This window comes from Erythrolamprus reginae, chromosome 2, assembly GCF_031021105.1.
Source record: "Erythrolamprus reginae isolate rEryReg1 chromosome 2, rEryReg1.hap1, whole genome shotgun sequence".
NCBI classification, from domain to species: Eukaryota; Metazoa; Chordata; class Lepidosauria; order Squamata; family Dipsadidae; genus Erythrolamprus; species Erythrolamprus reginae.
Genome location: NC_091951.1, coordinates 138,521,239 through 138,537,525, shown reverse-complemented (window position 1 = coordinate 138,537,525; position 16,287 = coordinate 138,521,239). Strand labels below are relative to the sequence as shown.

The 16,287-nt window shown below is 40.6% G+C and overlaps 1 protein-coding gene across 1 annotated transcript; it reads left to right on the top strand.

Annotated features, from left to right (window-relative positions):
• The first annotated feature begins 11,738 nt into the window (after positions 1–11,738).
• Positions 11,739–15,878, top strand: DNAJB1 (DnaJ heat shock protein family (Hsp40) member B1). The gene is made up of 3 exons (XM_070739606.1): positions 11,739–12,274; positions 13,857–14,410; positions 14,832–15,878. The coding sequence occupies exons 1-3, from the start codon at positions 12,064–12,066 to the stop codon at positions 15,060–15,062; spliced, it is 996 nt and encodes a 331-aa protein (XP_070595707.1). The 5' UTR covers positions 11,739–12,063; the 3' UTR covers positions 15,063–15,878.
• Positions 15,879–16,287: the final 409 nt, after the last annotated feature.

Sequence of the window (16,287 nt, the reverse complement as noted above, 5' to 3'; positions counted from 1 at the left end):
TATTATACCAGAATAAACTTAGGTTTTTTCCTCCATTAATACAGAATAAAATAGTTTTTACTCTTTATTATAACAGCTTCTCAGCATTAGGAAAGATTGAGTGCAAAAGAAGAACGGGATGACAGAGAGTGAGGTGGTTGGATGGAGTCACTGAAGGCATCAGTTTAAATGGACTCCAGAGGATGATAGAGGACAGGAAGGCCTGGTAGAACATTGTCCATGGGGTTGCAATGGATCAGACACAACTTCGCAACTAACAGCAACATACCAGGTTCAAAGTGTATGCACTGTGTTAAGTTTTCTCACTTGCGGCAAGTTTAGGTACTCTGTTATGGGTATCACCAGAGGAGTTCCTTATGTATACTAGCCAGCCCCTATCTATGCCATCTACCTTTCCAGGGTGGCTCTGTCTTTTTGCACATGTACACATCCTTTACTTAAAATCTTATCATTTTCCCCCCCCTATTTTTAAGCTTCCAACAAGGTGGAGTAGAGAAAACTAGACTTCCCTATTTTATCTGAGGAAGAAAAATAGGAGCTAATTTGTGTAGGTCCTTATCACTAGCACTCTGGAAAGCCCAGACTTCTACTATTTTATCTGGAGAAGAAGTCTGCTTGTGCAGTTCCATATTAAAATACTCTGAAACTCCATCAGTGTTTAGAAAATAATGAAAGATTATTGAAGGGAGCCTTTGTTGTTTATTTGCTTTTTTGCATTCAAAACTGGAGGTGAAAATGTATCATCTGGCCAATAGCAATAGTCACACTCACAAATCTAAGACCATTTATGGGGCCGTCTCCTGCCGCATACCTCCCGGAGACCAATTAGATCCCACAGGGTTGGCCTTCTCCAGGTCCCGTTGACTAAGCAGTGCTGGTTGGTGAGCCCACGGGGAGGGCCTTCTCTGTGGTGGTCCTGGCCCTTTGGAACCAACTATCCCACAATGTCTGCACTGCTCCCACCTTACTGGCCTTCTGAAAAACCTTAAAGACCTGGCTCTGGCAGCAGCCCTGGGGGCCATGAGAATTAACATTTTAGTCCCGGCTGAATTATGGTTCGACTGGTATGTATGAGTGCTTGGTTGTACTGTTTAGTCTAGGGGTTTTATTGTTATTAATATTGATTGACTAGCTTAATGGGGAGTTTTGCTTAATATTTGACATTAATTTTTTGTATTGCTTTATTGTTGTAAGCCGCCCTGAGTCCCACGGGATTGGGAACAGATATTATAGGTAGATTATATACTAGTAATCAAGATTGTATATATTGTATCAGCATTGTCTTTTACCGGGGGTGTCAGGGCGTTGTCTCATGACGTATTATGACTTTCCCCCCCTTCACTAAACCAAGCATTAGTGTGGCTAGTGCATGACACATCCGGCCCATGGGTTGCAAGTTTGACACCCTTGTTTTATACTAAAGACCATTACAAGCAAAATTGATGCTTAAGACTTGTTGAGTGTTTAGTGAAGTTATATAATTATATAATATAAAGATAATTTAAAAGACTGATAAACTGTATAATAGAACTTAAGAAATAAATAATATTTGCATATACAATATTCTACCCAATTAGGAAAAGAGAGTTCAGTTAAAATATGTAAATCTTTTCCCTAAGAAGGCATTTTAATACAGAAACTGGGTCTGCCTGATATTTGGTTCTTCTTCATTTATAAGATGAAAAGAGTGAACTGGTGTACAGTTTCTCAGTCCATCTTTCTCTGGGACAGGAAGAAAGCAAGAAAACATTAATACATACCATCAGCTGCTTTAAACTGTTACTGAGATATGCAAGACACGCAGAAGAATTTTTTGTCTATTTTTGATCAGCAGCTGTGCTTGGAAACACTGAAGTTAAGAAAGAGAGAAGCAAGGAAAAGCAATTGGATCAATAATTTTTTTTAATGGATAATACAGTTATTTTCTTTATAATGACTTACTTGAAAACCTATATGGGAGTCTATAGTTTTATACTTTAAAATATTCCCTATGGCCATGTATATTGATTAGTTCAAATTAAATTGCTGCCTGTTAGGACAAATTCAACACTGAGTACTACTGATTCTTATTTTCCTCCAAAGTATATTTATATGGAGTTGTCTCTGCATATGATAACAGCTCCTAGGAAACTGTACATCTTTATTGTTGTTGCTGAAAACTATACATAATTCCATCTTTAGAACAATGATAGACTCAGCTACAGGTAGCCCTTGATGTTACCCATCACTTAGCAACTGTGTGAAGTTACAATAGGCAGGTACTTATTTTGGGCACTCACCAGACATCTCACATTTGACCACAATTTACAACATTTACTTGCAGTTCCTGGTAAAAAATATCCATTGAAAGCAATGAGTTTTCTGAGCAATCACATTTGCTTAAGGACCACCATGTTGACTTTGACTACATTAAGCATTTGCTTAAGGACTGCTGCAAAAATGTTGTAAAATTGAGTGGTTACATGATGACCCTTTGTCAATCAGTGTGACTTACAACTATAATTTCAGGCTCAATCACAATTGTAAGTCGAGGATTATCTGTATTGAAATACAGATTTGGAACAATGTCAAAAAATGAAAAAATTCAAGTTAATAATAACTTTAATTGAATATGGTAATCATTTATGAAAGGATCTGAAAGCAGTTCCCTTGGATTGGCATATAATCCATAATGTACTGTATGTTTAATGGGTTTTTTTGTGAGGTTCTGCAAGTTTTATTCTTAAAGTTAAATCTATATTAAAAGACTGAATAATGTCATTTGAAGATTCAGCATTCTGATGACACATAACTATTTTTCTTTATGCTGGCAACCATAGCAACCTACAGTATCTCACAAGGCGATAGGTCGGGTCGGGCTGTGAGTGACAAGGCTAAAAACCAATCACCTTGTGGGGTGTGAATTAAAGTTAAAATTTGGAATTCTGCAATGCTACACCAGTACCTTAACAGTACAACACAGTGGGTTGATCAGCTATTGACTGTATTAAGAGATGTGATTATGACAGACAACAAAGTGAAACTTGAACCAAACAAGATGGAAGTGCTATTATTGAATAGATTACTTGTGGAAATGATAGCATTCAACATATTTTCAGTTTAAGTTCATAGTTTTGGGATTGCTTCTGGATCCATTTATATTATTAGAAATTAAGTGTTTTCCATGGCAGAAAATCAACATTTGTGGATGTCACAGAGTATGGGTATTTGACAGGTTCATTAATATCCCAGGATAATAAGTCATACATTGTTCCACCAAAAAAAATCATTACACTGTGGTTTTATAGATTTTTGCAGCACTGACATTTAAGCAATCACTTAATCCATATAACTGTTCCTTAGAGACAGGTTATCTTAAATAAATACTTTCATTATATTTCTTATCTAGAAATTTGGCTTAAAGGACTTATTCTGCTACACTTAGAAGGAAATGGAAATACTGTAATTACTACCATTATTTTTGCACTAGTGCAGTCTTGGAACTTGCTGGAATTCCTAGCATGTATACACTACTGAAACAGCGACGTCTTCACTGGCTTGGACATGTTGTGAGAATGAATGATGGTCATATTCAGAAAGGTCTCCTGTATGGTGAATTAGTGCAGGGAAAGCAAAGTGCCCTAGAGGGAGACCACAGCTGCAATATAAGGGTTTAAAGGCCTGGGGAACAGACATTAACAGCTGGGTAAACTTGACCTCTGATTGTTCAGCTTGGAGGCTAAAGATGCAGCATGGCCTTCTCCATTTCGAGGAGACACTTGTTCATCAAGCAGAAGCAAAGAGGCAGTCCTAGAACCAGTGAAATCTGGGAGCCAGGCAGGGGACAAAATGGATCTGCGCTCAGTGTGGAAAGGCACTCTCGGATTGTCCTTTTTAGCCATACTAGATGCTGTTCTAGGAACTCTTTCCAGAGCATGATACCATAGTCTTTTGAGACAGAAGGTTGCCAGTGATGATTTTCCACTAAGCTGCAATTATTTATTAAACTCACATTGTGTAAATGTTTTTTTTACTGCATTGCAGCATATAATAAACGGTTGGAAGATATTAATAATATTTTGCCAAATGTTATTAATTTGGTTATAGAAACTAGTAAGCTTCCAGGTATATACTTCAGGATGTTAATTACTGAAAGATTTGAGACAGCTCGGGCTTTTAGAACGGTTCCTTTTATTCAGCTCTTTTTGACAAGTGACTCCAGCAAGGAACACGTCTGCTTTTACATGGTGACAGCCGCTCCTTTTATACACTTAGGCTTCCCGCCTAAAACCAACTGTCAGCGTCTTAGCCAATCAGGCGCTTTCAGCTATTTTTTCAACTTTTACATTGAGTTACACATACTTAACACCCCTCCCTCCTTAGACAGAAAAAAAACTATTTACACTGAAAGCCATGTGACGAAATCCTCCAATCAGCTTGGTCTGCGTGCAGTCCTTTCAGACCTGCGCAGACCATTTGAGTCCTGGTATTCGGTTGAAGAGGAGGTCGGCTCGCCATCTCCACTGTCAGTCCAGGGCCACAGCTGCGTAGAGGCCCCCAGTGTCGAGTCTGCAGGCACAACGCCGACCTCCGATGAAGATGGCTCGGCGTCACTGGAGGACCGCTGGCTTGGTGAGTTGATTTGTAATTCCATTAGATCTGGTTACAAAGTCTGTACGTTAGAGTCTAGCGAGGGGGAAGAATCGATGTTAGTGTCTCTGGTTGTTTCGGCGTTGGGTACAGGTGTGGATTCCTGGCGCCTTCGTAGATGGTCAATGTGCCTTTTCCACACTCGGCCATCATCCAAACGGACATAATAAGTCTTTGGCGCGGTTTGTTGAACAATTGTCCCTTTAACCCAGTTAAGTCCCCCATCAAAGTTTTTTGCAAAAATACTTTGTCCCAAATACAGATTTCTTTCTGGGGTTACAATATCATTCTTAAATTCACAATACATAGGATGGAGTCTATCAATTGGGGATCTGGGTTTTCTCCCCATTAGGATTTCAGCAGGGCTCCTATGAGTGGTAGCGTTTGGGGTGATGTGTTGAGTTAATAAGAACTTGTCAAGGTGTTCTTGTACCTCTCCTGGACCTGACCTGCGTAAGGCTTCCTTTGCTACGCGCACGTACCTCTCCGCCAATCCATTAGCCCAAGGGGAGTAAGGTGAGATGAGGGCATGTCACACCCCCAACTGGTCTAGAAATAGTTCAAACTGCCTGGCTGTCAATTGTGGGCCATTATCTGACACCAATATGTCAGGACAGCCATGTGTGGCAAAGAGATGGCGCAGGGCCTTAATAGTGGCACTGGTGGTGATATTACTCATGGCAATAATCTCTACCCACTTGGAGTATGCATCCACAATTATTAAGAAGTATTGTGAACCAATTGGGCCAGCAAAATCGATATGAACTCTTGACCAGGGTCCCTTTGGTTGTTCCCATTCTATTGGTTTTGTTCTGGGGTTTGGTCTAGACTCCTGACATGGATCACAATTGGCTACCCATTTTTCAATTTCTACATCCAGTCCTGGCCACCATAAGTGCCCCCTGGCCAGACTCTTCATCCTCACGATACCAGGATGCCCCATATGCAAAAGCTTTAAGACTTTGTTCTTTAAGCCAGAAGGAATTATGACTCTGTCTCCCCATAAAAGGCAACCTCTCAGATAAGACAGTTCTAATCTCTTGCTCTTAAATTCTTTTAAATTATTTCCCAGATTTTCGTTAGGCCATCCTCTTAACACATGGTTAATTACTTTTTGTAACAACGGGTCTTTTTGAGTATGCTCAGCTACTTCTTTAGCGGTTGTTATGGGGTTCTCATCTATTTCCAGAATTAATACATCTGCAACTGGGGCTGGATCCTCTACAGTTATTGTCATGGGGCACCTACTTAAACCATCTGCGTGGTTAATTTCTTTTCCTCCCTTATGCTTAAGTTCGTAGTTATATCCTGCTAAAAACATAGTCCACCTAATTAGACGTGGTGACATAAAAGGAGGTGTGGGCTTATTGGGCGCTAAAAGGCCTAGTAAAGGTTTATGGTCTGTTATTAATTCAAACTTTCTTCCAAAAAGATAATTGTGGAATTTTTTCACCCCGGCTACTAGGGCTAACGCCTCTTTGTCTAATTGGCTGTAATTCCACTCGGCATTAGATAAGGTTCTAGAAAAATATGCTATTGGGGCTTCTGTCTCATTTGGCAATACATGTGCCAAAACAGCGCCTACCCCATACGGTGACGCATCACAGGTTAGTCTCACAGGTAGCAAGGTGGTATATTGGACCACTACACTTTTTGAGGTTAAAAGGTTTTTTATTTGAGAGAAGGCTTCGCGCTCAGTTCTCCCCCATGTCCAAGGAGTTCCCTTCTGTAGCAACTTGTGGAGAGGCTCTGCTGCTGTTGCTTTCTGTTTTAAGAAAACAGAATAGAAATTTAGAAGGCCCAAAAATGCCTGTAATCCTGTCTTGTTTTGTGGTTCAGGGGCTTCTCTAATGGCTTTTATTTTGTCGGGTGTTGGATGGATGCCTTCTCCATCAATCCTATAGCCTAAAAATTCTATGCTGTTAGTTCCCCAAACACATTTATCTGGTTTGATCCTAAGGCCCTTTTGCTGTAGCTTTTTTAAGACTTCTCTAATTCTTTGGTTTAACTGAGACTGACTTTCTCCTGAAATTAAAATGTCATCAAATTAAGGGATTGCGCCTTTTATCCCTGCTAAGAGCCTTTCCATAAGGCTCTGGAAGATTCCAGGGGCTACGCTCACCCTGAATTGCAGCCTTGTGCATTTAAATGCACCTCTATGCGTGACTATTGTCTGTGCGAGGGCGGTTGGCCCATCGACGGGTAGCTGTTGATAAGCCTGTGCCAAATCGATTTTGGCGAATACTTTCCCTTCCCCCAGAGAATGAAGTAGTTGTTGAACCACTGGAATGGGGTATGGATGGTGCTGTAAGGCCCTATTAAGCGTAGACTTGTAGTCAGCGCAAACCCGTAGTGAGCCATCGGGCTTCAAAGGAGTCACTATGGGAGTTTCTCAAGGTGCTTGGTCAACAGGGACCAAAATGCCTTGACCTATAAGTTTGTCCAGTTGTTGATCCAGTTTTGGAAGGAGGGGTAGGGGAACCCTACGAGGCTTAAATCTTACAGGGCGAACGTTAGGGTCTAAGGAAAAGGAAATAGGTGGCCCATTGTAAGACCCCAAGGTGGAGCTAAAGACATCAGGAAATTCCTGCAGGAAGTTAGGAATTTCTTGTACATTGACATTGTGAATACCAGAGATTTCAATTCCCAGGGGAGCCATCCATTGCAACCCCAAAAGGGAGTGCCTTGCTCCCGAGACCACAATTAAAGGTAACATACAATTTACAGATTTGAACAAAATTGGTACATCAATTTCTCCCAATACAGGAATAATTCCCCCCTGAAAATCCTTAATAACCAGAGAAATGGGCTTTAAAGCAGCTTGGTTAAGATGAGGCATATACAATTTCAGCTTTTCCCAAGGCATTATTGTAAATCTAGACCCCGTGTCTAGCTCCATCTGGCACGGTTTTTTGTTAAGGAGCAGTGAAATCACAATTTTGCTCGCTTTTTTGGTTACCGTTTTGTTAATAGAATTGTCAAAGTTACCTCGTGAGTAATCCCGGTTGAAGCTTGCGTTATTTCTGCGGCCAGAAAAACGGTGATTTTGGTTATCTCGCGGCTGGGCTGGTTGGCTCTGGAAACGAGGAGGGCGCTGAGCGGAGAAGGAGTCCTCTGGCATGGGGGCTCTGCAGGCTTCAGCGATGTGCCCTTGTCGGTTGCATCGGCGGCAGATGGAGTCGCGGAAAGGGCATTTGAGGCGCGGATGGTTCCCTCGGCAGCCGGAGCAGGGGAAACCGGGGCGATGTTGTCTTGGTGGCCTGGAGGAGTCCTGTTGGAGCAGGAAGCAGTTGTCCTCGGTGAAGGCAGGTAGACCGTGGTCGTCTGAAGACTCGGCTTGTGAAGGTTGAGAGTCGATCTTTGCGACGACCTCCTTTTTGTCATTCTGCTTTAGTTCTTTGGTGGCAGCTTCGGAGATTTTGGCTGTTTGAGCTGTCTTGATTATGGTCTGAAGGGAAGGCTCGTCTTCCGTGAGCTTATTTCTGACAGCTGCATTCTTCATGCCGAAAATCAAAGGCGTCGATGAGCCGGGCTTCTGGGTTGTCAAATTTGCACTTTGACAGCACAGTGCGAAGCCGGGTGGCAAACTGATTTATCGATTCGGTGTCGAGCTGGCTCATTCTTGAGAATTGGTGCCGGAAAACTATGGCCAGTTTGGTCGGCTTGAAGTGAGCGGCGAGCTTGGTTTTCAAGGCGTCCCAAGTCACAGAGTTTGCCGGTAGCGGATCTGTCAAAGTCTGGGCGAGATCGTAGATCTCTGAGCCACAATAGTTCAGGAAAATCGCTCTTTTCCTGTCGCTGTCAGCGTTCTTCATGCCCGCAGCTTCAAGGAAGATGTCGAATTTGGAGATGTAGTTGTCCCATGTCAATTTCTCCGGGTCGAAGAAGTCAGGAGCTCTTCCGACAGGCAAGTTGTCCATGGTAGGAAGCGTAGGTTCGACCGTCCGACGTCGCCAGTGAAAGATTCGAGACAGCTGGGGCTTTTAGAACAGTTCCTTTTAATCAGCTCTTTTTGACAAGTGACTCAAGCAAGGAATGCGTCTGCTTTTACATGGTGACAGCCGCTCCTTTTATACACTTAGGCTTCCCGCCTAAAACCAACTGTCTGCGTCTTAGCCAATCAGGCGCTTTCAGCTATTTTTTCAACTTTTACATTGAGTTACACATACTTAACAATTACCACATTATATAAAGACCTTCATGGGGACTTATATGTGGGACCCCTTTCTCCAATTATTTCTGTCTCGTGTACTAGATCAAGCAAGGCAGGCCCAAACAGTACTACAGAGCGGGGAAGTGTTTGCCTTTTGCAAACTCATGAACCTTGTAGGATTTTTGGCCCTGACTCTCCGAGCATTTTGCAAATCCTTCAACAACTGAATGTCCCCTGGGAATGACCAGATAGATGAGCTTCACTAAGTTGTTCTGTTGGTTTTAAATTTTGTGTTCACCTGCAGTCACAACTGAAATATTGGGCACATATTCAAATTAATATTATAAAGAAAATATGGCGTTGATACAGTTATTGTGTTAATATTTTTGATTTTCTATTCATCTCTGATTTCAGACATTTTAACAGGAGCACAACATGAGGCAAGTAGAAATCAGGTAATGGCAAGTAACTCACAAAATTTTGCCAAGAAAGCTGCAGTGACTTGTCCAGGCAGCCTCCAGGAGTCAACACTCACTTGAAGATACAAAAAAATGAGGCAGATTTTTTTTTTATTGAGAAGCTTATTTCTGGCAACTTGCTTTGGGATATTAAAAAGGAAGCAAATGAATTTATGATTGCCAAGGAGATACTTTTCAATGCTTTTCAGGCTGCCTTACATTTCAAAATAATTTGATTGCAGTGATATTTTGTGGGCATTAGGGATTTGCTTCTCTACTTCAGGTAGAAAATAGAATAGAGTACTGTAGAATTCTTTATGGGCCAAGTGTGATTGCGCACACAAGGAATTTGTCTTTGGTGCATATGCTCTCAGTGTACATAAAAGAAAAAGATATATTGTCAACGCTTAATGATTGTCATAAGGGTCAAATAAGCAAAGAGGAAACAATCATATTAATAAAAATCTTAAGGATACAAGCAACTAGTTACTGTCATACAGTCATAAGTGGGAGGAAATGGGTGATAGGAATGATGGGAAAAAACTAATAATAATAGTAGTACAGACTTAGTAAATACAGTAGTTTGACAGTGTTGAGGGAATTATTTGTTTAGCAGAATGATGGAATTTCGGGGGGAAACTGTTCTTGTGTCTAGTTGTCTTGGTGTGCAGTGCTTTTAGCGACGTTTTGAGGGTAGGGGTTGAAACAGTTTGTGTCCAGGATGCGAGGGGTCAGTAAATATTTTCACCGCCGTCTTTTTGCAGTATATAGGTCCTCAATGGAAGGCAGGTTGGCAGCAATTGTTTTTTTCTGCAGTTCTGATTATCCTCTGAAGTCTGTGTTGGTCTTGTAGGGTTGTAGAACCAAACCAGTTATAGAGATGCAGATGACAGACTCAATTGTTCCTTTGTTGTGCTTTTCTGATGACGTTTTTGATATTACATGACCATTTTAGATCTTGAGATATGATAGAACCTTGAAGGTCTCTACAGCTGATACTGTGTTGTTTAGTATTGTGAGTGATGGTAGGATACGGCAGTTTCTCCTAAAGTCTATCACCATTTCTACGGTTTTGAGTGCATTCAGTTCTAGATTGTTCCGGTCGCACCAAGAGGCTAGTTGTTCAACCTCTTGTCTGTATGCAGTTTCATCAGTCTCGAATGAGTTCGATCACTGTTGTATCATCTGCAAACTTCAGTAGTTTAACAGATGGATCGTTTGAGATGCAGTCATTAGTGTATAGAGAGAAGGCCTTGGGGGGGGGACTGTGCAAATTGTACAGGTATCTGATGTGATTTTTCCTAGCTTCACCTGTTGCTTCCTGTCTGTTAGGAAACTTGTGATCCTCTTACAAGTGTGTTCAGGTACTGTTGGCTGATTTAGTTTAGTTAAAATAATGTCCGGTATGATGGTGTTGAATGCTGAACTGAAGTCTACAAAACAGACCATAGCATAGGTCTTTGGAGATTCAAGATGTTGTAGGATGTAGTGCAGAGCCATATTAACAGCATCATCTGTTGATCTATTTGCTTGGTATGCAAATTGCAGGGGGTCTAATAGTTGATCCTGATGGTTTTCAAGTGGGACATCACTAGCCTTTAAAAAATTACTGTCTTTCCATATAAAATTGTAACTTGGATTTGATTTTAGTTGCTAACTAGCTGGATTACATAAATCTGCAGACAGCATAGGTGTGAATGTCCATGTTGTTAAATGCCACTTCCTCATCAGTGGTGTTTTGAGTCTTATAGTTACAGCTATTACTTCACAGAGCTGAGTCACCCTTATCATTAGTGGCAATTAGCCATAAATGACATTCATTAAAACAGTATTTCAAAATGTTATCTTGTATTTTGTACCATTGTCACAGCCACCTAAGGGAGTACCTGCTTTCCCCAGTTGCTGTCCTCCCGATGTGTTTGGATTTCCAACTTCCCCATCTAACGAAATTCCATTCTTAGGGCACCAGACTGGAGAAACTGGCAATAGCATTTATTTTATTATTTATTTTATTATTTATTTGTCAAACAATTATAGAATGGTAATTTGTACAAATACAACATTAGATAAGTAATGATAAAAAGTAATGATAGAAGACAATAGGACAGGGACAGTAGGCACAATGCTGCCCTTATGCACGCCCGTCACAGACCTCTGAGAACGGGGGAGAGGTCAATTGTAGATAGTCTAAGGATTTGGGGTTAGGAGTAGAAACCACAGTCAGGTAGTGCATTCCAGGCATTGATTATTGCTGAAGTCGTATTTTTTGCAGTCTATAAGGGAAACTGTGGCGTTACAGGGTTCTCTGAACCTTGGCAGGACGGAGGTTTAAGAAAACCTCAGTTTCTGGGTGGAGTTGATTAATTGAATGGCAATAAACGGGGGGGAGGGGTTTCGTCGTTTTCTGGAAAGGTTTTAATTAGAAGAGGTGGTCTAGCGCGAACCTTCCGTGACGTCACCCGACTTGCCCCCGCCCGGAGACCAGCCTCCAGCCTCTAGAATTCGGAAGGAAAACAACCGTTGACAGAAAGAGCCATTTGCTTATCTCCTTCACTCTTGAGGTAAGAAGGCGGGCTCGCGGCAACCGTTACTTCCCCCCCGTGTGTGACGCACGCCGCGTCTTCATTGGCGCAGCGTTCGAAAGCTTTCGGCTGCCATTGGACCAAGCAGGATGGAGAGGCGGGCTCTGGGGAGGGAATGTTGTGGCAAGCTCTGGAAGATTCCTCCGCCCGCCATATAAACTTGGAAAGGGAAGCGCCTCCTATAATACACCGCAGCTCGGGGAGGTGGCCGGCTTTACCGTGAGGGGAGCTGCGAAGCGCGATGGGGAAAGATTATTATCGCACCCTGGGCCTAGTCCGCGGGGCCAGCGACGATGACATTAAGAAGGCGTATCGGAAGCAGGCGCTGCGCTACCACCCCGACAAGAACAAGGACCCGGGCGCCGAGGAGCGCTTCAAGGAAATCGCCGAGGCATACGATGTGTTGAGCGATCCCAAAAAGCGCGAGATTTTCGACAAGTTCGGCGAGGAAGGTGTGTGTACCGAGTGAGGCGGCGGTGGGGGTGGGGGATGATGTTTCGAGTCTGCAGTGCATTTGTGTGTGTGTGTTGGTTCTCTAGTACAATGTTTCCCAACCTTGGTAACTTGAAGAGATCTGGACTTCAACTCCCCGAATTCCCCAGCCAGCATTCGCTGGCTGGGGAATTCTGGGAGTTGAAGTCCAGATCTCTTCAAGATGCCAAGGTTGGGAAGCACTGCTCTAGAACACGCCGTCCGCTTATTACCGGTGAATGAAATCGAAAAGTGAAACTTCCAAAGTGAAAGGGCTGTAGGTTAGGGGACATTGAATAAATGTGGTTTTTTTGTTTTTTGTCAGCTTTGAAATATTTTTTTCTCTTTTAAAATTTGCTTCAGCCAAAAGAACGACCTCCTTCCTTCGGCTGTGCGTTTCTCTTGACATGAAAATATTCCATTTCCCCTCGATTGCTAATACCTGTATTCTCTTGCCCTGAGTCTTACCCTGAAAAAGGGTAGTTGCTAACTTTCCATTTGTTACCATGATAATTGTCAGATCTAGCCTTTAGGTCCCAGTTAATGAAGACTTCTTTTCCCAGCGGCTGTGGAAAACGACCGTGTTGGGACTAATTTCCCAAGGAAAGGGGAAGGGAGGGCAAAATATTGGGAGAACGAGTTCTTTTACTCTCTGTTCTGGAAGCTGGCCAGAGGAGTTGCCATCTTTGAATTTTTCTGACTGTATTAAGGTCACTCCTCAAAAATCTACCATTACTTTACAGGTTCTTCCTGTCTGGTAGGAAACTACTTTGGGCCGGGTGGAAATGCTTCTTGGAGGAAGCTACAAAATAAATGTGTTAGAATGCCGAATTTGCCCTGCTTCGGGTCATTTATGTACACTAATAAAGATTGCTGAGTGTATAGGTTCTGTCAACTTTCCCTTGTGGTATGTATGTTTTAAAGAACATCATACCATTGCTAGTGTTTATAAAACACAGCATTTAAAACAAACACTCTTACTATATAATTTATGCAGATTTGGGATAGCTTTTTCATTGTCTTGCTTACTCATATTCATGGTAAATGCTCAGCAATTTTTCTCCAAAGAGTTGGTAAAATATGTATTCACTGCATATATTTGGGTTGCATGACAAGCTGTCTAAGATAGGTGGAGCCTTTCCTGCAAAGTCTTCTAGTAGTAGCTAGAATATTCTAGCATATTCTTATGCTGGTGTCCTTTCCAATATTTTATTTGTGCTGAATGGTTTATCCCCCCCCTATTATTCTGAAAAGATACCTATTTGCTTTATCCAGTTGAAGTAGAAATGAATTATAATTTGTGTTATATCTATAACAACATTCAGTTTAGAAGAATATTATAGACTGAAAGAACTGAAAAGGGTGTTTTGCTGATTTTATACAGTTGAATCATGAACATGGTAAAAAGGTGAATTGTGAGAGAAAAATGTAGGTGAAAATTAGAGGCATTTCTAAGATTAGCCCTATTTGACACTCCCGAAATAATAATACTAAACAGAGACAGTGTAACATGAGACATTGAACATAAGGATTCAGTGCATTTTTATGTTTTCTATATTTCAGGATTAAAAGGTGGCGGTCCCAGTTGTAGTGGAGCAGGTCCTAATGGTACTTCTTTCACTTACACCTTCCATGGAGATCCTCATGCCATGTTTGCAGAGTTCTTTGGTGGACGGAATCCTTTTGATACTTTTTTTGTTCAGAGGAATGGAGATGACATGGATGTTGATGATCCTTTTTCAACTTTTCAAAATATTGGTTTTACTCGCAATCGTGGAGGACATGAAAACATCCGCAAGAAACAAGATTCTCCAATCATCCATGAGTTGAGGGTATCATTGGAGGAAATTTATACAGGTTGCACCAAGAAAATGAAAATTTCACACAAGCGTCTCAATCCAGATGGGAAAAGCACACGCAGTGAGGATAAGATTTTAACAATAGAAGTAAAACGAGGGTGGAAAGAAGGAACTAAGATCACATTCCCCAAAGAAGGAGACCAAACACCAACCAACATTCCAGCTGATATAGTTTTTGTTCTAAAGGACAAGCCACACAACACGTTTAAGAGAGATGGGTCCGATATTATATACCCAGCTAAGATCAGCCTCCGTGAGGTAAGTTTTAAAAAGCTAGATTTTGTCATTTGAAATATTTTTCAAATATTTTGAAGATTTTGTCATTTGGTAATAAAATGTCTAAATTACTGCATGTTGAAATAAAGTTTAATTCAGATAATCCATATATAACTATAAGAATAGACTTGTTGCAAATTTAAATAGCCCCTAAGAGTATATATCCTCAAGACACAAACAGCATTAACGAACAAATGCAGGAAACATGATTCATATTGCTGTAGTAGCTTGAACAGGAACATTGAAGTGGTATATATGTGGCATTCAGTTTTTGGCATTTTCTCTTAACGTGAAATCTAATTGAACTTTAAAGTCATTGCCAATGAATGAAGATGAAATGTTTTCTAGTTTTTTAATTTGTAAAAAAAACATACTGATTTATATGGTTTATTTTTATATGCAGGCTTTGTGTGGCTGCACTGTGAATACACCAACATTAGATGGTAGAACCATACCAATGATATTCAAAGATGTCATTAAACCTGGCATGAAGCGAAGAATTCCCGGAGAAGGCCTTCCATTTCCCAAGAATGTAAATCAGCGAGGGGATCTTATTATTGAATTTGATGTAAGATTCCCAGACAGAATTCCACAGGCTTCCAAAAGCGTCCTAGAACAGATCTTGCCAATATAATAAGACTGGCACTGACTGGACTGCACTACCTCTATTATGGAGGATTACAGACTGGAATCAAGATTTCAGGGTCTGTTTTGGCAGTGAATATGAGAGTAATGTTATGCTACAAAAAGTTTCAAAGAATCAATTGAAAAAGAAAAAAAGAATATTGCACTGCTAAATGACTTTAGACCCAGATTGAGTTTGCTCATAGCATTTATAACTGGGAGCATTTGCTGAAAGAAACAGGAAAACATCTCAAAAATTTGAATCTGAGTATGGCAACCAGTCATGTTTTCTCCATCTATTTGACAAGCCCTAGTTAGGCCATGCCCATATAGATTCTCATTAGAAAAAAAAAGAGACTAAAATCTAAACTGGACTTCAGAAGTAAATATCTTCACTCTCTTGTCTATGTTGTATTGTGTTGTCTTTGTTTTTTATATTATTTCCTGAAGGAGGATAGGCTATTTTTAATAAATATTCAGATTTTCAGCTTCCTTGATATTAATTTGGTGCTCCTTAAATAGTACTAAATGCTGACATTCTGGAAAGCTGTTCATATAAACATAAAAATGATTTGTCTCTTTCAGAAAGTTAAATGAAATAGGGCTTTTTCTAATACCAAGTAGCTCTTGAGTGCATGCAAAAAAATTACAGGAAACCATCTGATTTACAGACTTGCCAAATAATGTTTTTCTATACAGACATATTTATATGTCCTGCTAGAGGACTTGGTCTAAAAGAATTGAATGTATCAAGTCTGTTAAATTTATAGTTGAAAATTTAATAAAAAGACTTTGGAGTCTTGCTTATTGATATATATACTTAAAATATTTGTTTTGCTCCTATGATTATTAAAAATCTGGTAAATTTGATGATTGCTGCAAATTGACAAAATAGCAGATACTTAAAACTACCCATGAATTGTCACTATTTTCTGTCATGGAACAAAAGACACTGTAACTAATTTGCTAATTTTCCTTAATTTGCTTAAGGAAATTACTAAACACCATTTGTTTTGTTCAGATTGAATAACCAAGGATAAGGAATAATCTTTACTGTAATTAGAATATGGCTGTAGCTATCTAATGAATGCAGAGTTTCTGCTGCCAAGTGTTTTGAACAGAAACACTTCAGGAGGATTATTGCAGAAAAGCAGTAGAGTTAGTTAAGAAATCTAGCCAGTTCTTCAAAAATACACTTTTCATATCCCCAATTAAATTATTGGTAAGCTAAGACT

What these genes read in the sequence shown, in the direction of transcription:
- DNAJB1 (XM_070739606.1), top strand. Translation starts at nt 12,064, where the DNA reads ATGGGGAAAGATTATTATCGCACCCTGGGCCTAGTCCGCGGGGCCAGC. An exon ending in CGACAAGTTCGGCGAGGAAG is followed by an intron (nt 12,275 to 13,856) that starts GTGTGTGTACCG and finishes TCTATATTTCAG; the next exon opens with GATTAAAAGGTGGCGGTCCC. An exon ending in CTAAGATCAGCCTCCGTGAG is followed by an intron (nt 14,411 to 14,831) that starts GTAAGTTTTAAA and finishes TTTTATATGCAG; the next exon opens with GCTTTGTGTGGCTGCACTGT.